This window comes from Acanthochromis polyacanthus, chromosome 7 (assembly GCF_021347895.1).
Source record: "Acanthochromis polyacanthus isolate Apoly-LR-REF ecotype Palm Island chromosome 7, KAUST_Apoly_ChrSc, whole genome shotgun sequence".
NCBI classification, from domain to species: domain Eukaryota; kingdom Metazoa; phylum Chordata; class Actinopteri; family Pomacentridae; genus Acanthochromis; species Acanthochromis polyacanthus.
In genome coordinates, this window is record NC_067119.1 from 15,992,574 (window position 1) to 16,017,078 (window position 24,505).

General features: G+C 40.8%; 1 protein-coding gene across 1 annotated transcript in view; it reads right to left on the reverse strand.

Moving 5' to 3' along the window:
* The window catches only part of aopep (aminopeptidase O (putative)), an 81,522-nt gene that overhangs the window by 40,804 nt on the left and 16,213 nt on the right, over positions 1–24,505 (reverse strand). Inside the window, 7 exon segments of the mRNA XM_022199979.2 lie at positions 4,270–4,330; positions 7,094–7,137; positions 7,677–7,784; positions 7,996–8,033; positions 8,036–8,097; positions 13,954–14,060; positions 14,887–15,100. Coding sequence (XP_022055671.2) covers positions 4,270–4,330; positions 7,094–7,137; positions 7,677–7,784; positions 7,996–8,033; positions 8,036–8,097; positions 13,954–14,060; positions 14,887–15,100 — 634 coding nt within the window.

Below are 24,505 nucleotides of genomic sequence, written 5' to 3' on the forward strand. Positions count from 1 at the left end.
ACGCTCATAAGCACACCTGTGAACCAACTGTCACATGACAAATATTCAGGGAAATATTGCCTGAACTGGGGTGAACTGCAAGCTGTGCTTACACAGAGCAAATAGGAGATACACACGTGGACAAAATTGTTGGTACCCCTCAGTTAAAGAAGGAAAAACCCACAATTCTCACTGAAATCACTTGAAACTCACAAAATAACAATAAATAAAAATTTATTGAAAATTAAATAATCAAAAACAGCCATTACTTTTGAATTGTTGATTAACATAATTATTTAAAAAACAAACTAATGAAACAGGCCTGGACAAAAATGATGGTACCTCTATAAAAGATTGAAAACTATTTGACCAGAGTGACATGATTAACTCAGGTGTGTCATTTAATTGACATCACAGGTGTTTCCAAACTCATAATCAGTCAGTCTGCCTATTTAAAGGGAGACAAGTAGTCACCCTGCTGTTTGGTGAAAAGGTATGTACCACACTGAACATGGACAACAGAAAGCGAAGGAGAGAATTGTCCCAGGACATCCGAAAAAAAATTATAGACAAACATCTTAAAGGTAAAGGCTATAAGACCATCTCTAAACAGCTTGAAGTTCCTGTGACAACAGTGGCTCATATTATTCAGAAGTTCAAGACCCACGGGACAGTAGCCAACCTCCCTGGACGTGGCCGCAAGAGGAAAATTGATGACAAATTGAAGAGACGGATCGTTCGAATTGTATCCAAAGAGCCCAGAGCAACCTCCAAAGAAATTAAAGGTGAACTCCAAGGCCAAGGCACATCAGTGTCAGAGCGCACCATTCGTCGTTGTTTGAGCCAAAGTGGACTTCATGGGAGACGACCAAGGAGGACACCACTGCTGAAAAAAACTCATAAAAAAGCGAGACTGGAATTTGCAAAAATGCATGTTGACAAGCCACAAAGCTTCTGGGAGAATGTCCTTTGGACAGATGAGACCAAACTGGAGCTTTTTGGTAAGGCACATCAACTCTATGTTCATAGACTGAAAAACCAAGCATACGAAGAAAAGAACACTGTCCCTACGGTGAAACATGGAGGAGGCTCAGTAATGTTTTGGGGCTGCTTTGCTGCATCTGGCACAGGGTGTCTTGAAAGTGTGCAAGGTACGATGAAATCTGAAGACTATCAAGGCATTCTGGAGAGAAATGTGCTGCCTAGTGTCAGAAAGCTTGGTCTCAGTCCGCAGGTCATGGGTCTTCCAACAGGACAACGATCCAAAACACACAGCCAAAAACACCCAAGAATGGCTGAGAGAAAAGCGTTGGACTATTCTAAAGTGGCCTTCTATGAGCCCAGATCTGAATCTCATTGAACATATGTGGAAGGAGCTGAAACATGCCATTTGGAGAAGACACCCATCAAACCTGAGACAACTGGAGCTGTTTGCTCATGAGGAGTGGGCCAAAATACCTGTTGACAGCTGCAGAACGCTCATTGACAAATACAGAAATTGTTTAATTGCAGTGATTGCCTCAAAAGGTTGTGCAACAAAATATTAAGTTATGGTTACCATCATTTTTGTCCAGCCCTATTTCATTAGTTTGTTTTTTTAAATGATTATGTTAATCAACAATTCAAAAGTGATGGCTGATTTTGATTATTTAATTTTCAATAAATTTTTATTTATTGTTACTTTTGTGAGTTTCAAGTGATTTCAGTGAGAATTGTGGGTTTTTCCTTCTTTAACTGAGGGGTACCAACAATTTTGTCCACGTGTGTAAGTAAAAGTAAAATATGTATAGTATGTAGAGTCACCTTTTTTCCAGTATTGCCTATAATCATTTAGATGCCTTAGTTTTTTGAATAACAATAAAACATAAATAATATTTTGTTTTTAAAAGAAACAAGAAACTAAACTTCTGTTTAGCTTTTTATGACTCGTGGCATTATAACTGTGTTTTACTTCACAGAAGATATTTTGACTCTGCTTTTAGCCATGGTTGTGTTGTTTCCATAGAGGTGCAGCACTTTATATGGCAGTGAAAAATGCTGAGTAAAATGCGACAGGAGAAAGAAACTACTTAAAATACTTACTCTCAATTTAGCACAAACACCTGCAGATTAACTTTATTAAATAAAAACTGCTATAACCATATAAGATGTGAATACGTGACGAGTAAGTAGTGAGACTACAAATTTGACAAATAATCTAAAGACAACTTTCAAGATTTTGTTGCATTTCATTTTCAATGCTGGAGACACAGCTGAGTCGCCATATTCAGAAAGTATTGAAGTGTGACGGCCAGATTTGAACAGAAGAAGACTGAGCTCCAGGAACTGGCATTCCTTTTTGTCACGTCAGCCAATTTAGCTTTTTTTTTTTTTTTTTTTTAAAGCGATGCTCTGGCTTATTAATTGGAGAAAATCCCAATCCAATTCCTGCCTGGAAGAACAGTGAGAATGAACGTACTGATATACTAGGTAAAGCAGTAGCACCTAAATCAGTCTGTGATAATTGGCATTTATTAATAACTCAGGCAGAAAAAGAAAAATTTAAAACATTAATGTGATAGTTAAACTTGCAGGAGAAGGTACCAGGCTGAAAGCTCAGTGAATCAAGGGTAGCCTTTATTTAAACAAAGTACCTCAGCCGAAATCCATCATCACAAGGGGAGTGCTTACTCATCTAAACTAAGGTCTAAATAGGCTGCCACTGGCCCTCTCATTGCCCATCTCTTACTGTGTGATTGGTGAATGTCATTGTTTATTATTAGGCCAAACCATTTCCTGCCTTTCTCCAAATCAGGCACATTGTAGAGCGATGGATGGGAGGCAGAGAGCGGCAGAGAGGGGGGAAGAGAGAGCGATTTAAAAAATGTGTTTGTGTCCAGTGTGCATAATACACAAGCACTTGCATTTGTAAAAGGTTTCAATCGATCTGGCTGATCTTATTAGCTGGTGACTGGCACATCAAAAGCACAAAAAGCCTCCCTAAGAACACTCAGCCATCACCCAATCAGGTGTGAGAAAACAGCAGAGCAGCCCCTCCACACTGTCCTTCCCACCCTGAGAGGCCCCTGAAAGGCTCCAGTTACATCATCACATAATCTAGAAGGTGAAGGTTCCCAGACAGCAACACAAGCACAGACACACACACACAAAAAGATGCACATACACACACAGTGGTAATTAAGATCTGTTACTATGGAAACGGAAGAATTGAAGAAGCTGTTAAAGTGGATTGATTGTGTGAGCGTGTATATAGCCTTGCAATCCTAGTATCTATGACCGTGGGTCTTTGGCTCTGTTAGAGGGCAGACGAAGAGCCGCACTGTTCACCTTGTCAAAGATACAGTCTGGTAACATGGACGATGTGGGCGGTTCAACAACATAATGATAAAATTAACTGCACTATTAGCTCTTTCAAAGCCTTGCTATGTCTACATAATATCAAGTGATCTCCTCCATTTAAGAAATATTACTGAAATCAAAACACTTTAAAAAGTAGTGCATGAACTATGTCAGTTATCAGGGCATCTTGTTTTTCAAAGAGCCGTCATCATGCAACAGCTTTGAAATACCTCTTGGCTAATAGTCACACACATTTAAGCTGTAGTATTTATATACAGACAGCTATTTACTTCTATTATGAGACATAATTGTCATTATGAGAGTGTCATTACACAGCTATTTACAGCTGTTCAATACTGAGACAAATGCGACGGTGCTGTTGACATGTATGGTCAGAGCATAATCCTCTCAGCAACACAAAAGGCTCGTATCGATGGAACGGCATGCAACACTGCTGACTTTCAGCTAAATCCAAACACAACTTTGAACCAACACAGAAATCTTGTGGATGAAATGACCTCAAAACTATATAATTCTTATCACTATTAATGACAGCTCCTTTATTTTTGGAGTGTGGTTTTTACGCCCAACCAAGTCAGCAGCGGTTTGTACAGTGAACCTAATTTAATAAACCTAAACTTAACGACAGCTACGATAAACCAGACTGGTCTGGATTTTCAGAAAGATCACTAAAACCTGTAAACACTGACTGCAGATACTAGACTTTGAGCACAAATAAATGTAGGACAAAATCAGCAGTGCTTCATTACTGCATTATTGTCTACAGTTCTGTTGATATTGTCATAACCTATTTTATACGCTTGATATATTTCATACTGCTTATATACACTGCTGTTATTTCAGTATTTATCAGGACATTACTCTAGATTTTTAAAGATTTTTGAAGATAACAAAAATACAGAAAATCTGAAAAATACAGGCTTTTCATACCTTTGGAATTCCCGGCCGATCAAGCCAGTCAGCATAAATAGCACCGAGGGTGAGGCCTTTTCTGGAACACAATGGCACAAGTGTTAGTATTATTCCTATTATTACAGCAATGACTGTTATTGCCCAAGACACTCTATGAAAACATGGCTCTGGGAAAATATTGTTAGGGTCATGGCAGACTTGAGGTTTAAGCCAACACCTTAAACAAAAAGCGGGTCACACCCACTTTCCTACACAAAGACAAGCGAACAGGCATGCACAGACAATGAATTGGACTTATATGTATGCACATGGAAATATGTGTATGTACATGTGCATAGCTGAAGAGGGGCCAGAGTGGATGTTTTGCGCATTAGGCTGTCAAACACCACACAGAACACACACGGTGACAGAGCTGACTTGGACAAAGACAAATGTGCATGCAAACAAACATTCCACAGGCAGTCCATAGTATATATGCAAACTGTAAAGTATACATCTCGTATATACACAGGCTACGCCAAGAGTTGATGACTAACTACACAATATGTCCTCCATCCCCCTATCAAGCCCACCCGCCTGAGCTTAGAGAAAATTTCCACACTTAGCTACTCGGAAGCTATTAGTGTATACTGACATTCAGCCCATTAAAGGGGTTTATTTGTCATGAACATTCTAATTTACATTTTTGTATACCCATTTACTCCAAGTTAAGCTCTTCCAACTGAAGTTCAATTACTGATTTCCCACATTTGCTAAAATATTCCTAAAGGAACTCACTCCACTCGACTGAATGTAGCTTTTGCATCTTTTGTCTTCTTGTGTCGTGCCGAAACACTGCTTTTACATCATTGCAGCTATAACAACACACTAAAAAGACATCTACATGTCTAGGAGGACCAAGCAGGACATTTATTAATAAACATATGAAATACTTAATCAAAAAGATGTCTATTTCCAGAATTAAGATGTAAATTTGGAGAAGCATAAATGACGTTTTCAGTGAGAGAACTTTATGGTTATTTGGCTATGGCTATGGTCTACTGTCATTACACTGCTCAATAAATTCCAGAAATCTTCTAATCTCAGGTCTTTACTACTAATGGTTGAACAAAGGGTTTAACCTCTTTGAAGTGAAGAGGCCATTTTAAAGACAACGTCGATCCAGCTCATCATGCAGCGCCAGTGTCAATTAAACTGTACGATCTGGCTAATTTTAGCTCGCTAACTTGCTCGCTGTTATTTCTGTGTGAGCTCTGAGTGTCTGTGTGTCTATGGACCGACAAGCTGGAGGACCAACTCAGACTGACCAGCACTGACCCACACCACTGCTAGTGTAGCTACAAATGGTTTAGAGAGACTGGCATTTTGTTCCAAGGTCAAGGCTGCACTCGTTGCTTCCACACACTGGCAGAATTTACTGCGTCATTTCATGTAGCACATTTGCTGACAACTCTGGATGGAGAGAGAGGTCCTTCGGTAAACTGAAGCACATAAAAACCTCTTTATACTCGCAGGTATACCAGAAGATGCAGTACTCCCAATAAAGCACCGATTTGCTCAGAAACTGGGCATTAAAAACTGTCATCAGTGACTTCACCAGGAGGAAATTTCCACACTTGGCATGAGGAGTTGAAACAGAGATGGTATATAAAGATTAAACATCTGCCACGCCAACAGAGAGACACCATAAAGTAGGATTATATGGGGTTATGTCAGCATACTTCTCTTGTGTGGTAAACAAAAGGTTAATGCAGCTAATACACCACATGACTTATCAAGTGCTGTTTAATAATAGGACTAGAGGGAAATAAGCTTTGTGTCTCACAAGAGTAGATGAGACATGTATCTACCAGCCTGTTCACGCTCAGAATGGAAATTTTATTTCAATTTAGCGGTTATTCAACATGATGCTACTGTGATGCCTGAAATAGTGGCTTCTCATCGACAGAAATCGATAAATGTAATGATTTTTCATATATGTTCAAAACTCCTATACCTTTTTTTCATAAAGTACTATGTTTGGACCCTTGAGTGTAACGAACAAGCATGACATATGAACCTGCACCATGAAAAGAGTGGCTATGATCCTCAGCAGTGAGCGTCTAGTCTAATCCTAAACCCTACTCTTCCAATGAGCTGTTTACTGAAAGAGGCATCCGATCCAAATATTGACCGTGCCCAACTCCCTCTGTTTAATTCAATCAATCTCTGCTGGTCCAGAAGCACACTCCACATGACAGAAAGAAGGCAGAAAATATTTTTTTTAAATAAGACAACATTGAAAGCACAAATGGGTGCAGAGGAAGAAAAAAAAGAAGGTTTTAAGCTTTTGGAATGGATTGTGAAAGACAGACAGGGAAAGAAGATGAGGGACAGGGAGAGACAGGCAAAAAGAAGAGGTTAATGAGGCAATCAGGAGAAATAGAGAACTGAATGATTAAGCGAGTGCAGAGACGGAGAGCGAAAATTAGAGAGGAGGAGAGCAGGAGGAGCAGTTATCCTTTTACACTTCAATTAATATGAGAGTGGATGAGACTGTTCACTTAACAGGATTGGTGTTGGGAGCTTTGCTGGCCATGTTTCCACAGCAGGAGCAAGTAAGCCAGAGGCCAAATCAACACATACTCATGTATGTAACAATAAATAAATTAACAAATGCAATCTGTTCAGGAAAAGAAGTTTTAAAGACCTATGTTAAAACAGAAAATTGATTAGTAACGACATCTCTCATTTGTCAGGCTGCTACTACTTCAGTGCAAACCAAAGTGGCTTTAATGCATCAAGGCAATTTTACATTATTCATCAATTACACTGTAAGCATTATTCAGAGCCACTTACATACCTCTCCATGTCGGGAAAGGTAATCAGCAACATTTGCAGGAAATCCTGTTCAAAAAGAACCCAAAAAAGACACAGAAACCGAGGCATTTAGGGCATGTATGTGTGGAAGGGAGGGAAAAAGAAAGAGAAAGGCGTATCTGATCTTAAGTCGAAAGTACAAGGTCAAACAGTGTTTATGTTACATCCATAATTTAGTGGGAAGACTCAATCTGCCACTGAAGAAACAGGAGCCAGGTGGAACACATCATGTCTCACGCACACACACACACACTCACATATACAGACGTCCAGGTGTGATCACTCAGCAAAAAGCCCCAGCAGAATAAACATATGTGGCCGAGCTGATGTACAGTCATCAATTTGAGATGCTGCTGGAATATTTTCAGCCATTGTAACACTGCGGCAATCAACCTGAGATCAGCCTTTAATTAATTTATGGAAATAAGACTGCGCCTCAGAGACACGTCATATTAGAACAGTTCAAACCGAAGCTAAGAATTTATTAACGACAGCAAGGAAGGGTGGGGGAAGATTGGGGATGAAGTAAATCAAGTAAAAATTGGCTTCCTTTACTACAGTCTCACCTGAGACAAAATGAGCTGTCCGTGGTATTTCTTCACAAATAATCTGAAGAAGTCAATGAATTGTTGCTCTCCCACTTGACTGGCCAAGAACCTGAGGAGGAAGTAGCCCTGGAGAAAGAACAAGGCAAATAAAAAACAAGATCCATCACAGACAATAAACTTGTATCGCAGCAACAGCCATCTATAAGTGCAGCTCCACTGACATAGAGTGGAAGAGCTAAAAGGATATTATAGAATTACTTTATAGCCCTTTGATTTCCTCATTTCCTTCATTCATTTTTCAACTTTCCCTTCTGCTTTTATACTACTAGTCTTTTACCTTGAGGTAGTGAACTTGCATGAATGTTTTTTCTGGGTGAGAGCGTGTTTGACTGTGGAGGAGCCGGAGTCGCTGACCTGACCGGTTTTCTCCATGTTGGGTCTGCAGGAGGACAAAGAGCAGGGAAACAAAATCACACTCAGAGAGACAGAACAGGTAACGAGATGGACGTGCAGTACACAGGGGGAGATTTTCAGCACACAGAGAGCAAACAGGAAAGTGCACAGAAAAACAAACAGGCACATAAAAAGACCGAAAGGCAAAAACAGAGTGGGCTGCGAGAGAACCTGAGTGCAGAATTTTTATTTTATCTCACTCCGAAGACATTTTACTCGCAGGAAAACCACAATTTCAAGCGAGCAGGAGTACAGTGTCAGCAACACTAAATCCAGCCACTCAGACAGTCTCTCAATGGCGAACACATTGCCAAGTTGCCATACTTTGCCCAAGGCGGGCTGGAAATCAAGCTGCAGATTTATAACAGCATACTATAGTGTTTATATGACCTCACAGTGCTGTGCGCTGACTTTACTGCCCATGACTCACGCAGTGAACATATAACACTTCCACAAAAAAAGCACCCCCGACTACCGGCACAAAAGAGCCACACTCTAGGTTTCGCTTTCCCTGTCACACAGATACAAATCATCGCTTCAACCTCCATATACACACAAACAAACACACATAAAACCAATAAAGGCCATACAAACAAATCCCTGACGTGGGATGCTGTGCAATGATAGTTTCAGTTAGCTAGTATTGATCAGGATGAGCAGATTAACTCAGTGTGCCAATAAGAAGGCCTTGAAGGATCACCCTCCTACTGAGTCGATATGGCAGGCGCCTGGCCCACCAATCAATACACCCTTCATCACCGGCTAGCACTTTTTCCACAGCACCGCTTCATGACAGGACACACATTCATGGACAATCAGAAAGACCAAAAGGCACACATCTGAAATTCTGATTCATGATTGGAGAGTCATAAATACTGTAAAACCTCAATGTTTAATATTTTTGAGTTATGCTTTAGCTGTAAGCCACAAGTTGGCCAAATATTTGATCTATATGAGTCTTTGTCCTGGCACGGTGAACAGAGGAGCAGGGAAGAGGGGGGTAGATGAAGTAGATTAGAGTTGAGGACAAGAAGAAGAGGAGGAGGAGGAGGAGGAGGAGGAGGAGGAGGAGGAGGTGTGGGAGAAATCGAGGACAGGAGATAGACAGGAATGTTTGGTTTGCTCAGTGGACTGAGAGAGGAAGTCATCAGCTTCCTGGAATTTCTAAATTCAACTGGACATTCTTACAAGACCTTTCATCATGCATACAGGAGGGTGTGTTCCTACTTGTGTGCATGTCATGTAAATGTAACGCGTGAGAAAAATCATGACGGCAATGAAGGGGAAAATCAATTTCGGAACATTTTACTCATGATACTCAGTGTCTGTACAATGAAAGCTGCCAATAGCTGCAGCCTGCCAGCAGACAAGAGGATTTACAATAGCACAAATTTGTTAAACACAGGGGCTACAGGTGGAAACTTACAATATACAATGCAGTGGTTTGTCAGGGTTAGGGTAGTGTCATTTACTTGTCCTCCTTATATCATGACCATAAGACTTCCCAATTTTTTTTTATCATGGGATTATTTTTTAAATTTGTTCTCTGTCCAGATTCCTGTCCTGAGTGTCCATGTCTGTCTGTTTTGGGTGATAAGATAAAATAGACTATTTTTAAGACAGCGGGATGTGCTCCATCTCAGGGAAATTGTGTGTGTGTCAAATAGAGAAAAAGAAAAAGGAACTGGTTCAAGAGACAAAAACAATGACAGAGCACGTATTTCTAGAGAAAATGTGTCCATTTCGTACGTCAGAGACACCGGCGGCAAAGTAGAGAGAAAAAACGTTGATCCATCACTGCTGTGTTACACAAAGGGACTCCACCCTTTTCACTGTCCAGAGCAGGGATGTATGGATGTGTAAGTCCCCGGCTTTTTGCTGCCTCTCTTTTGTCAGAGATGATTAACTAAAGCTTTAAGAGGAATCGCTGTTTGCTTCCTTGAATGTCTAACAATAGCTCAATGTATTTCAGAATAAATGGAGCTCTTATCTGACTTGTCGGCCATGTGTGTGCGAGATGGGGAGGGGGGTTGTTTGTCTGTGTGTGTGTGTAGCCATGCATACACCTGGGTGTGTCTGAGATTGAGAGGGAAAGAAAGAGAGAGAGAGGAAATCAGGAGCTATTACTGACAGAACTTAATGTCAAATGTCCACACATACACACACACACACACACACACACACGCACACACACATATGAGGTTTATAGCTCCGCAAGCCATATCCTGACAAATTACACTGGGTTGACTGTGGAAACCGGATAAGGTAGAGCAGTGCTCCCAGCAGCCCAGTAAATCAGCAGGGAGAATGGCGTCTGGCCCAGGCTGCCCTAAATATAACTCATCTGAAATGGACTGATAAACACTGGCCACTGGGGCCCCTGCTGGATCATGGGGTGTCAGTTGTGACCTAGTGAACTTCGAAAGAACAACCTGCCATTTAGCCGTTGTGTGTATGTATGTGTGTGTGTAAACTGGTGAGGACGTTGTGCATATCTCTCTGTACATCCCACTTCGCTTCCTATCCTTCCCCTCACCAAACCCCCTGAAACATTTTGTCTGTGCGCTGTAACAAACAAGAGGCGCTCATTCCTATTATGTTTCAACACTATTGTGATTCTAATGAAGCCACATGAGGAGTTGGACAAATGGCTGGTCTTGTCCAAATCAAAAAGCAGCATGACCTGCTCCCTGTTATATTTAAACTAACATTCAACAAAAGAAGATACAGACATTCATAAATAGGTTATCAGTCTAATAATTAGGGCTGTACCCGAATATCCCGAATATCCGGATATTCGTTCGCTACGGCACTATCCGGATATTAATTTGGTATCCGAATATTCGCCCCCCCGCCCCCTGTCGGACGTTACCGGGCGGAAAGAATATGCCGCGTTACTGTCTTCGGCCCACATCGGCACTTATCGGCTCATCTCATCATGTGATCACATAAACGTATACACATGTCTAAAACATATACACATATGTCTATGTGATCACTCCCTCCTCCCCCCAGACGAAAATATTCGGAGCTCGTCTCTTCCCTGCGCCTTCGGCCCACTTCGGCTCATCCCGCCGTGTTCTTCAGCTCAGTTCGGCTCCTCCATTCGTGTTTGTAAACACCACCCGAATGGCCGGGTGGCTGCCGACTCTGACGTCGCGCTTCACTTCGTTGCATAAACACAAGACAAGATGCTGAAGACAAAACGAAGGCAACGAAGGTCGGTTTACACTGGGTTCAATCTGTCATGTCAGGAAATGTTGGCCAGAACTTTATAAAAATGAAAACGGATCCGAATTTTCGGGCCGTCTGTGTCACAATGAAAAAAAAGAATGATCTTCCCTCCCAAAATGAAGTTAATCCTGACTGTTATACACTGCTTCATAGAAAATGTGTGATGTGGGAAACTTCAATAACTCTTCATTTTTTTTCCTACTTTGCTTCAAAATCTTAGTTTGCATAACAACATTTATTCATAGGACAGTAATTTCCTAATAATTTTTAGCATTGGAATGGGGGTGTTCCTGGAAAGAATTAACTGTAATTTGATAATAATTATAGGTAGAACTGGAATTTCCTTAAAAGAGCAGCTCCACGTCATCCCTTGTAAACACTGAGGCATCATTCATTTATTATTGGAAAGTTTATTTTTACATGAACACATCTGTTGAATTGGATTCCTGCCTGGGGGCACATGTCACCTTTTTGCGTGGTCAGTTAGCCTGCTGTGCACTAAAAGACTGGAGATTACACAGCAATTCACCAGAAAATAAATTAACACAGACTGTATTTTCCATATAATTAGACCCAAATTGCACAGCTCCTTCCAGGAAACCTATTATACTCTGTTCCTATTCAAAAATTACAGACCCATAAGATAAAGTGTCACCCAAAAATTTTGCAAAATGATAACACAGTATAATGATAAACTATAATCATGACACATCTCCGCTGAAATTCAATAAACAATAATTAGCTCTGCAGAAATGTACACGTGGACAGGAGTTCTGGGTTCCTGACACACGTGTACAGTCATTAAGATAAAATGTGTTTATGTCTCAACATGCTTTACTTAAGCTTTAAAAGACATGAGGATTAAGAAATGGACTTTCTTTGTTGCCACTTTAGCAAATCTATCTTAAATACAATGTGTCTGCATGTAACATAATCAATCAAAACATACACATACAGGCATACAGGCATGCAAGTCTGTGTATGTGTAAGTAAATGTATAGTTTGCACTTCTCAAATGTTAGTTTTATGCTGTTGATTTAACGTCGTCAGGTGCCGTGAAACCTAATCCTGATCCTCCTAATCGCCCGTGTGTCTGCCTCATAGGGGAACACCCTGATAGACTGCGAGACAGACATCGTTCTCAAGTGCATATTTAACCCTTTCACTCACACACAGCATTTAATTTTAAGATAGATTCCCCGTCGCATTAGTACCTCCTATAAAGAATGTGAATGTGTTACCTATTTCTAACCAGAGTCATCCTTGAAGAAGTAGAGGCATGTAAACTCCTGAAAACAGTCTCTAAAACGATCTCTAGTCACCGTTATTTTTATGAAGCACCACTAACTGCAGCTTGCACCCTTCAGAACAAACAGAATTGACGTGCTTTTAAACACTGTTAATTCATAAGCGTTTCAATTGTGTGATGGCAGCACATTATCTGTGAAGTGACATAGATAGAGGTTAGTGTCAAGCAGAGGTGCCATGAAATCAATAATACACTGATTTGCTGTTATGCTCCGTACTGCCTCTTACAAGCCTGAATGTCAATAGCACACTATATTACAAGTGTCATCTCCAGTGAAGGTGCTTTTTTTTAAATAAAAAAACAAGAAAAAAAACTGCTAGAGTGTGCATAAAGCTAACGAGCATTTTCACCATTTAAAGAGTTAACTCCTGGCTGAGGTTTACACCTGTAATCTCCTGATGACACTGTGCTTCCACCCTGGATAAAACAAACAGGGTGTGGGTCCCACATTGTCAGGATCAGATGAAGAGTGTGTGTGTTTGTGCGTGCTTGCTGTCCTCATGTGCTGAACTTTTCTAAGACATGACAGTGCGGCACACCTGGATATACTTTGTTGACACACCTGCCACACCTGTACCCCTGGAATGCGTATCCCTTACACTCACGTGTGTGTCTGCGAGTGTAGACAGAAAGAAAAAGCTGGTCAAAGTTTAACCTAAAAAAAAAAGCTGAATGTGTCTGCTTTGTTAAATGAAACTGTTGCCTATTCCTATGAAAATGTTTGTACTATGCTACTGTCAATGGCTAAGCTTATTGTATTGTAAATTCAAGGTACTTCATAGGTATAAAGATGTGTTGTGATTCAATGTTGTTTTGCTATAAAGGTATTAATGGCTTTACATGGCAGATCACTATTGTGTGCACTAATTAGAAGTTTTGGTTTGGCATTGCTGGGAAGGCAAAGGTTTATCAAATACTCAGAATGAATAATATTTACGAATGGCTGCCTTAAAGAAATAAGTATAAACTAAGAGTCAACTAACATTTATTTTGAGTAACAATGCTCTTTATGCATATTTAAGCTGAGGCCACGAAGAAATGCAATGTAATATATAATGTGATGTTTCTTTTAAAAAATATAATGTTAAAAATAGTGAGCTGATACCAAAGTAGCATGATTAAAGAGTCACTCTAACTGGTGTTGCCTCCTCTGGTGCACTTAAGTAAACTATCTGGACTTAGCTGAATATAACTGTATAGTATCTGTGATAAATTTGCAACAGTGCTGTTTCACGCTCCCTCTATTGTTTAATGCCAACAGTGAAAAGATAACTGAACGAACTAATGAGAGACACACACCTGAGGACCTGAAGTTCTTCTTTTGAGTTTTGCAACTCGTCAGAAAGTCGTCTCCACCGCAGAAGTGCCTTCAGGTCAAACTGTTCTGTTGTTTCTTGTAATGAGAGCTGGCGGGAGACAGATAGAAAAGTAACTGCAAAAGATAAATCAAATATCCAGAATTTCATCAGCAACAACAACAAAAAGATACAGTGACAAAAACACCCCTGCCTCTGTTACAATACTTATTGATTTTGGCAACATTTGGCAACAATTCTGGTAAAAATCTGTCTCTGCAGAGACAAGTTCATATCAGTGAGGTGTTGCGATTGCACAGCAGAGACAAAGGAGAAACACTTGTGTAACTCTAGATGGTGTGGGAATGCAAGCAGGCGGATTAGCTGTGTATGTACATCAACCAGTGGATTAGAGCTGAAGTCAGTGTTGCAACCAAGTACTGGTACAAAAGCTCCACCCACCTCTTTTGTCCTTTAGTTCATCTCTTTTTTATGGTAGATATCTTTAATTAGACCTCGGGGCTCAGACTGCAGAAGGACATTTGGAGGTCAAACTTTTTCGTTAATCTATTGTCTGCTTTTTTTTTTTTTTTACAACAATCACTCTCCTCTTTAAATGCCCAGCTGTGTTTCACAAAGCCACTGCATTGTGTCAAAGGAAAGGAAGTGATATATCACTTAATACAAAGTAGTTTGGGGAAATGAAAACATTCATAAGGGTTGTTTTATATTGAGTGTTTTCCATTTCTAATGAGAGGAAGTTACCTTCTTTCAGAAATCTTCTTCAAGATGGACATATGTTAATAGTGTTTATCTGAGTAGGGATCTAAAGGATTTGGGGTATCTGTGTTGCAATCTAAAAAATTCTACCTTTCAGTTGCTTCCATAAAATACTGATTAAGAAAACTATAATCATCATGCAGCAGTTGTATCGTACTTTCTGTGCTTGGGCCCAGATAATGTCCTCCAGACAGGTGGCAAAGCCCTCGCTGATCCATTCCTCGGTCCAGTCTCTGGCTCCGATAACCAGGCCAAACCAAGAGTGGGCAATCTCATGGCAAATCCGAGACCCACACAGAGACAGGCCTTTGTCTCCGGAACCTGGATTCCCAGCACACAACACACTCTGGGACAGGAAAATTATGTGGGGGCTGCGGAAGACAAATGACATGAGATAAAGGATGAACGAGAGGGATAAAGCCAGAAATAAATTCTAAAAGGGAGGAAAGGACTGAGAAATGAATGAGGGATTGCGGCATAAAACAGGGATAAAGATTAGAGGAGAAATAACATCTTGCTATAATCAGAGAAGTTCAGGAAGTGGAGACAACAAGATTTACCCCAAATTATTGGTTAAAAAGAAAACTTAAAAACTACGACAGACTGTGCCCTTTTAAAAGGATTATAGAGTTAGTTAGATAATGCTCCACACCTATGATTACAGAAAATTTAACCTGAACAAGTCATGTAAGACAGCTCTAGCCCATCCTTTTATCCATCTTCTACATTACGTTTGGGAAAGGGCAGCTTACTCATCAAGAAGACGTGCCAAATCTAAATGCCCTGTTCAAACATCAAGGAAGAACATTATGTTCCCTGGACTGAACTTTTAGACCAACAATGGGTAAAATAAAGATTAAGGACTAAATTTGCCATTTTAAAAGGTTTTGCCCAACTGGTATAGATTTATAATGAAGGGTGACTTTAGTAAATTGACACTAAATCTTAGATAATGTGCATCTGAAGTGTATGCAAATCTTGCCACTAGTGTTTGCCTCTTTGCACTCAAGACAGCAGTGCATGGTAATGTAAAACTTTCAGATGATAAAAGACACAAACAGAGCTTTAAAGGACTTTTAGTGATGCCAAACATAAAAGGCTATTTCTGCTTGGAGTAAAACAACAACTCAATAAGCTTTTTAGCCAATTAGAGCACTCAATCAAAGCTGAGAACCGACTGAAACTGAAATATGAAACACTATTCTGCAAAATTTATATTTTTCATTTCCTTGAAGGCACATTGTGGTTATCTAATTTTTAAGAAGTCTAAAAAGTCTGTAGTTCTTGCCAACAATTTTGCCATTCTTCTCAAATAAGAAAGTCAGTTTTTGTATTTTTCAACGAAATACGCTCGCCTGCAGCACACTACAAAGTTGTATGCATTTCCAAAAATTCGAAAAGTGGCATTTTTGAGTATTTTTCTATTTATTTTCCCACAAGACCTATATACATGAAAACATGCAATTCCAGAAGTTCGATAAAGCCGTACACTTTGCAGTTCTGTGAACTAAATGCTAACATGCTAATGTCAAGCTAGGTTATCATGCCAACATTTGTTGATCAGCCAAGGATGATGCAATGGTTAAATAAATGTGGCTAGATGAAAAGTTCAGGGGAAAACATAAATGTCTGCACCAAGTTTACTGATTCACGCAGTAGCTGTTGAGATATTTCACTAAATGGGACGACAATCCACCTGATAGTAGTTAAAGTATTATAGTTTGGATTAAAGTGAGGAACTAATTCAAAGACCAACACCACCACACAAGCAACCTCAAGTGACAACGAAAGTAAATTTGCCATTTAAAATCGTGTTGTAGACTCAACAAAATCCATGTAATTCTTGATCTTGTAGAATAACTGAGTGACGCATTCCCACTGCTGACTCTCAGCTTCACACAGGAATACATACGTGATTTTTATCCATGAGACAGTGCTGGTAGAACCAGACCAATCACAGCACTTTGTCAAAGCCAAGGTCATGGCTGAAGACTTTTCTGGAGCATTCTTTACTTCATTCTTATGTAACAGGCTCTGGGTGCCCTGAGGGGCTTAAGGCCGACTGTGCGTGAGAGGCAGGCTATTCTTCAACAGAAGAATGGGAGAGGGGGTCACAGAGGTGCGAATGAATGGCCTCTCTTTCTCCTTGCCCGTATAACAACACCAGACTGTCTACAGTTCCTTTCACACTCCCTAGATCTTAAGTGTCCCGACCACCATTGACCTGACATTATTGGGAGAATTTATGGCAAACTGTAGCTCCCAAGTGAAAAGGGTCATACCACCCTTCTCCTGTGACAAATATGTTAAAGATGCCTCTACATTACAGAAGAAACATCTTTATCTCAGTTTTCGTCGGCACTTTTTAGGCACTGGATGCCAACTCTATGTAATCATCAGGGATTAGAAAGCCACACATAGTTTCTTGCCCTAAAATGTCATATATAGTGGTTCTACTTCCAATTCCTGAGACACACAGCTACAACTGCCTCACCTGTTGGATTGACAGTTTACTCCCACAGCTCTCATAAGCCCACATATTGCTGCTATTGATGAAGTACGGTAGGCTGTAAAATGAGCCGCGCTCATCAAGGAAAGATTAGCATCTTAAAACACCAGATGACAGAGGAGTTCTTTTTTTCCTTGCCATAACTTAATTATGGTGACAAGCTAAGTCAATTACAAAAGAAAACAGTAAGTAAAGACATAGGTTAGGCCAGGTCTGCCAGACAGTCTATTTTGGAGAAAAACGAAATCAGATAACTGAACAACGCAACTACTCTTTATTTCCCTGAGGATTCTTACATCAGATAGAAGGCAGGCCATCGCCTTCTGTTATTTCGGAACATGTCAACATCATACAATAGGGTCTTATGGGCATCATTTCCGAGACAGCATCTCAAATCTAATTCCATGTTTTTCCTGATTACACAAACAAAGGCCCTCACTGGAGCAGGAGATGCTAACATTAGCCTTATGAGTTTCTTTGTAGCCTAATCTTATTCCCCCACAATTGGATAAGCACGCCTTTGTTGTCAGTTCCAGCACCGTGTTTGTGTGCTTGTCTGTGTGCGTGAGTGAGTGAGTGTGAAACACAAAGACAGCCTTTCAGAGACGGCGCTTGCACATGTTCCTCTGAGGGAGACGGAATCCATCACTACAGTGACAAATAGTGTCATCCCACCATGGTGGTGATGAATAACAACAGCATCTTTCACGTTCGCTGATACACTGACTGACATTAGTTGACATCAGGGACCTGTCAGGGGAACACGCATGAGGAGACTTTCACACACATTCATGCATACGTAGAGCACCTGTACATGTGTATACACCTTTCATCTCCACTATATATCCAGATCCAGGGTCTTCTATGTGGAGAAATGTTTGCATCACATTAGCAATCTACAATTTCAGTATTGTTTTCGAAACAGTGTATTTAAAAGGAATTACTCTCTTTATTGCACATGTAAAACATGTTTCTGACTTCTTCATTTTGCAAATTAGCAAATGGTGTTCACAATCAAATTATGAACCAAAGCTGCTGATTACACAAACAATTGCAATCATCACAGAGAATTACATGTTAATACTGCAATTCCTACACGCACAAATTGCATCCCTCACTATCCTTGTATTACATATGTGTTGACATCCTACAATCAAAACATTTGCAAAGTTCTGATTTTGTCCTTACCACCAAACCTGTTCATTCATTATTACCCGTCTTGGGACAACTCTTCAGCTGCTGATTGTGACAGGGCTTTTGTTGACTTTGACAGTCTATTGTAGTATAATTAAAACAACATTCCTCGCACGTCTTCATCTGGAAAATTGAGTTATTATGGTGTTTTGAAGACGCCTTTCACAAATAACACAGGAGGATTTCCAGAATGTGATAAACTAAATGTTGCAATAAATTATGAATAGGCTCCACTAGAAGTCTGAAGTTTCTCTCCGCCTTCAATTGTGCCCATTTAATTGTGTTATTGACTTTTTCCAGATGGCAAATCTGGAAGAGAACCTCTAACATTGAGTCTGTTCAAGTATTTTTTCCCACAAATAGACATTCATGGAGGCAATACAAAAAAACACATACTTTAGAGTAGATCTTCTAATTAGAGTTTTGAATTATATATTTTTTCATAATTATATCATGGGACTTAATCTTTAATGATTGAATGTTAGAAGTGGCCACTAACAACTTTAAGTATGTAAATAAATTCATATTTGTCGGCCTTGACTTATGGCTGATTTTGAGGTCTGTGATCCTTTTTTTTTTTTTTTTTGCCAACTGCTAGCTGTACAACAAATTGCCTTTTGGGTGTAATAAAGATTAACTCTGGTCTCTTCTATTTACTCAAGCTTTTCCGAAAAGAGCATTAAAGAAATGGAATTACACTTTCTGACATTTAATTGGATGCCAAACCTAAATGTTAGTGTCTACTTTTAATTATATATCGTGCTCTTGATTGCTTTTCTGTGGTATGTCTTCAGGGACAGAGGAAACGGTGCACAAATATGGGCAAAAAACATTCACACACTCTACGTAGTTTATATGTGCAGGCTGGCAAAGAGAGTTGTGACTTAATGTCCAAAGGGTAATACACAAAACTGATTATGATTGGTGGTTGTCAGCACAAAGAATAACAGATGAAGACCTTAGGTGACCCAGTGTGATGGTGGTAACCCATTGGGTCTCAACGCACAAAATGAAATACTGATTAAAGTCATCCTGTGCTTCCTCACACAACAACCTCGCGACTCTGAGTCACCCAGGGTGACTTGGCCCTGAGCTTCAGAGGTGTGAGCCAGGGCGAGTCTTCAATTTGGTGAGACACAGATTGCAATGGTGTTTCGCTTCCTCCATCTCTCCATCCATTATTCATCCCTCCATCCCTCCATCCATCGTTTCTGGCTGTAGGCCATTTTTTCCCCAGTGGGACACTTCCATGCATAATGCAGCAGGGGCCCTATCATAGTCCAGTAATTGACATCCTCAGCCCAGCTCAAGTCCATAGCTGGGACACCAGTAAAACAGCCCCATGAGACAGAGGCATGAGGAAAAAGATGAGAGTTGAGTGTGTATACTGTATGTGTAAATGAGAGATAGACATGAATAACATATATATGTAAATAGTGGTAAAAAAAAAATGATAAAGAGAAATGGGAATTTAGAAAGTGAATGAAAAGATTATCAGATGGATATTTATGGGCAAAGAGCCAGAAAGCCAGAAGAGAAGTGTGAGAAAGCAGCCTGTCATCTGTCACTCTGACTGATTAGTTTTGCTCTTTCCCCAAGTGCAGTGTCAACTCCCTGTTGTGATAACTGTTGAACTGCTGAACCAGGGTGATACAGACGCCGTTACAGCATCACTGGTGAAATCTCACACATTGCACACATAACTGCATACCGCATAGAAACACACACACAAAAAAAACATTTAAGACACACTGATGGATTGGATGGACAAAAAACACATGTAGGACAACAAACACACAAAGTACAACTTGTCTATTCTCTTTTGTTCAACAAAAGTTGGAGGGCTGGCCTTTCCTAATGTCAGCTTACGGGAAGAAGCTTTGTCTCCTTTCCCTCCCTCTCGGACAGAGTCTGTGGGCTATTTTAGACACAGGGGCCTATTTGACCAAACTCCTACCACCCTTCGTTCTTTTTTAACAAGTCTGACTTCAAATGTCTGGCATTCCAGGCTGGCTGCAGATCAGCTCTCTGCTCCCAGACGGGGCCCCGCAGGGCCAGGCCAAATGCCACTCCATGTAGGGCCTGATCACATGAACGGGGGCCAGACTGGGGCCCCCAGAGAGACGCCCCACCCACATACACTTCATCGCATCAGAGCCTGAAAATAAATGGCCGAAAAGATATCAGAGGTCATCGGGAACAAGGAGGCGACTCTGCCCCTCAAGCCTGGAGAAAATGAGGCTTTGTTGTACCGGCACATGAGAAATAATCTGCATGTTTCGAGGCCAGGCACTTATTTTCAAGTGCTTAAACTTAAAAGCCTATTTGTGCATACATAGATACTAAGCTCTGAGCAGGTCAGTGGGGTCATGTGGGTCATAACCTGATGAAGTCATTTGTGGTTATGCACACAGATATACAAAAAGATGAAATGAATGCACAAAGTGTGAGCATCACAGGGCACCCACATACACCAGCAGAAAGTCATAGGCAGAGACATGCTCATCCACACACACCCACATACTTGATTTGAGCAAATCTACTTTCAGTGCATATCAGCTAGAAAGTGATAGCAGATGCCTGATTCATCCTCTCTAACGGTAAAACAATCCACACTCACACTGCAGTTTGTTCCGTGTTTGGTACAGAGTCCAAAAACTGATGTCACGCCAGAGGAATGTTCTTGAGCGCGTGTTTGTGCAGGATGCTGCAGATATTTTAACAAGCATGGACACTTATTTGTCTATAATGACAAAACTCTTTCTGTGTTTGTCATGCTGCCAATATATTAATGAACAAGCAGCACAACATTTTTTAATAACACTGCAAGGACTGACACTACCTAGAGAACACCGGAACAAGCAAGCAGGCATGCGGCAGGAAGAAAATAAAGAATCGAAATATACCCAAAGACACAAAATATCACAGTTAAAGTTCTATATCAAAGTTTTACAACCCCACACTGTCTGAATACAAAACAGCTCATCAGGATTAATATAAAAAGGATGAACAGTGTGTTTTAATGAGTGCTAATGCAGTCAAGTATGAGTACATCTGGCCACAACAAGCCCCTGTCAGTCAGCCTAAGGCAGATGTTGACATGACATTTATGTGACATAACCCACATTCCTGTATAACTGTATCCATTTACATCCAATCCCCATCACTCAACACACAGCACTCTCAGCCCTCTTTAGGCTTCTACTTGCGTCCCAATGAAAAAGGCAAATCTATTTCACAGGATTATAATTTGAGACGTTTTCTTGCCTGTAGGTAATAAATAGACTAATTTTTTTTTTCCTGCTCTTATGTAATGTGAGCGAATGAGACAGTGAGGAGATGGAAAGTGAGACGTGTCGGAGCTATGAGGCTATATAAGAAGTGTTTGACAGAATGGAAAGATGGATGACGGCAAGATTGAAGCGAAATTAGCCCGTAAGCAGAGCTGTCTTCTATACAGAGGGTTCAGGCTGCCACCTGGCCGGGCTGCTTGTCTGTCAGACAAAACCCTACAGCTGATGGGAAAAATGTGAGTTAAAGGTGGTTGATATGAATACTTTGTAACAACCCACTCACACAATACAAGAATATACACTGCTCAAAAAAATTAAAGGAACACTTTTTAATCTAAGTACTGCATCAAATCAGTGAAACATGTGGGATACTGATCTGGTCAAGTAAGTAATAGAGGAGGTTTTTAGTCAGTTTCAGCTGCTTTGGTGTTCATGAAATTAACAACAGATGCACTAGAGGGGTAACAATGAGACAACCCCCAAAACAGGAATGAGTTTACAGGTGAAGGCCACTGACATTTTTTTCCTTCCTCATGTTTTCAGACTGTTTTTCACTAGTTTTGCATTTGGCTAGGGTCAGAGTCACTTCTGGTAGCATGAGGCGATACCTGGACCCTACAGAGGTTCCACACACTGTCCAACTCCTCCAGGATGGCACACCAATGCGTGCCATTGCCAGAAGGTTTGCTGTGTCTCCCAAGCACAGTCTCAACAGCATGGAAGAGATTCCAGGAGACAGGCAGTTAGTCTGGGAGAGCTGGACAGGACCGTAGAAGGTCCTCAACCCATCAGCAGGACAGCTATCTGCTCCTTTGTGCAAGGAGGAACAGGATGAGCACTGCAATCGCTCTACAAAATGACCTCCAGCAGACCACTGGGGTGAATGTCTCTGATCAAACAATTAGAAAGAGATGTAATGAGAGTGGTCAGAGGGCCCAGTGTCCTCTAGTGGGCTCTGTGCTTGGTGACCGGCACCGTGGAGCTCGGCTGGCATTTGCCATAGAACACAGGAATTTGCAAGTCCACCACTGGTGCCCTGTGCTTTTTCACAGATGAGAGCAGGTTCACCCTGAGCACATGTGACAGACATGAAAGGGTCTGGAGAAGCCGTGGAGAACGTTATGCTGCCTGTAACATTGTTCAGCGTGACTGGTTTGGTGGTGGGTCAGTGATGGTGTGGGGAGGCATATCCATGGAGGGACGCACAGACCTCTATAGGCTGGACAATGGCATTCTGACTGTCATTAGGTATCAGGATGAAATCCTTTGACCCATTGTCAGACCCTACATTGGTGCAGTGGTCCTGGATTCCTTCTGGTGCACGACAATGCCCAGTCTTATGTGGTAAGAGAACTCATGCAGTTCCTGGAGGATGAAGGAACTGATACCATTAGCTGCCCCCCACGCTCACCTGACCTGAATCCAATAGAACACCTTTGGAACATTATGTTTTGTTCCATCCGACACCATCAGGTTGCTCCTCAGACTGTCCAGGAGCTCAGTGATGCCCTGGTCCAGTTCTGGGAGGAGATACCCCAGGATATCATCCGTCGTCTCATTCAGAGCTTGTCCCGACATCGTCAGGCTGCATACAAGCACATGGAGGCCATACAAACTACCGAATACCATTTTGAGTTGCTGCCAAGGAATTTCAGAAAGATGGACCAGCCTGCCACATCAGTTTTTCACTTTGATTTTGGGGTGTCTTGAATTTAGCCCTCTTGGGGGTTGATAATTTTCATTTCCATCAAACAATGTGGCATCTTTTCATTCCTAACACATTATCCAGTCCATATCAATGTAAATATCCAGTTTGTTTTTTCCCCGCATTGAAATATGATGTATTTTCAAAGTGTTCCTTTAATTTTTTTGAGCAGTGTATACCAAATGGATAATGGAAGACCTGTACAGAAGACAGTAAAAATGGTATCTTAAACCTTATATGGGTCAAACAAAGCTCTACAGGGATTAAAAAATATGCATACAAAGCAGCTCTGTGAGCCTGTGGTTAGATACAGTGACGCTATGAGTTAAATGTTGGGAGCAGCAAATTAATATACTTGGCAGATTTTATATTTACAATATCTATCATTTTATTTGAGTTTCAACTTGGAATGATATCTGTAAACTGGAAATTAAACTGATCAAATGCAACAGACAACTGAGGCTCGTGGGTAGGTCATTCTTTGTCATCTTAATTTTATCCAATAGTAGTTGTGATATTTGACTCAAAGATACAAATGTAAACCTCATTGTGGAACCAAAGAAAAAGGGAATCACCAGGATTAATTGTCTGGGAATCATGAATGTCGATATTGCTTTTTGCCAATCCTTCTTAAGTACAAATCTTCTCACAGGATAAACGAGAACTTACTGAAGGCCCAACGGAAAAAGTCAGGGGATCAGTAAAGTCATCAGGATGCATCCTCAGAATTTCCTTTTACAAATAAATGATATTTCACTCTGGATCAAATTAGTAGATTGGCCAACCGCCAAAGAGATTGACAAACTGACTCTGCCATTCACAGAGCCAAGCGGCTAGCATGAGAAAAAACAGTCTGTTGTGAAAGCAGCTACTAGACCTGCTTGGAGCACAGCCTTTTCCCCGAGGCGAAAAGCAAAACCCAGACATCACAACATTACCAGAAAGCATTTCACAGCACTTTGTTTGAAATGTCTCATTTTGGTCGCTTCAGCACAGAGGACCTACGGACATTAAACTGTCTGGCTTTGCGCAGACAAATGAAATTACCCCCAGCCTCGAGGTTCCACTATCACAC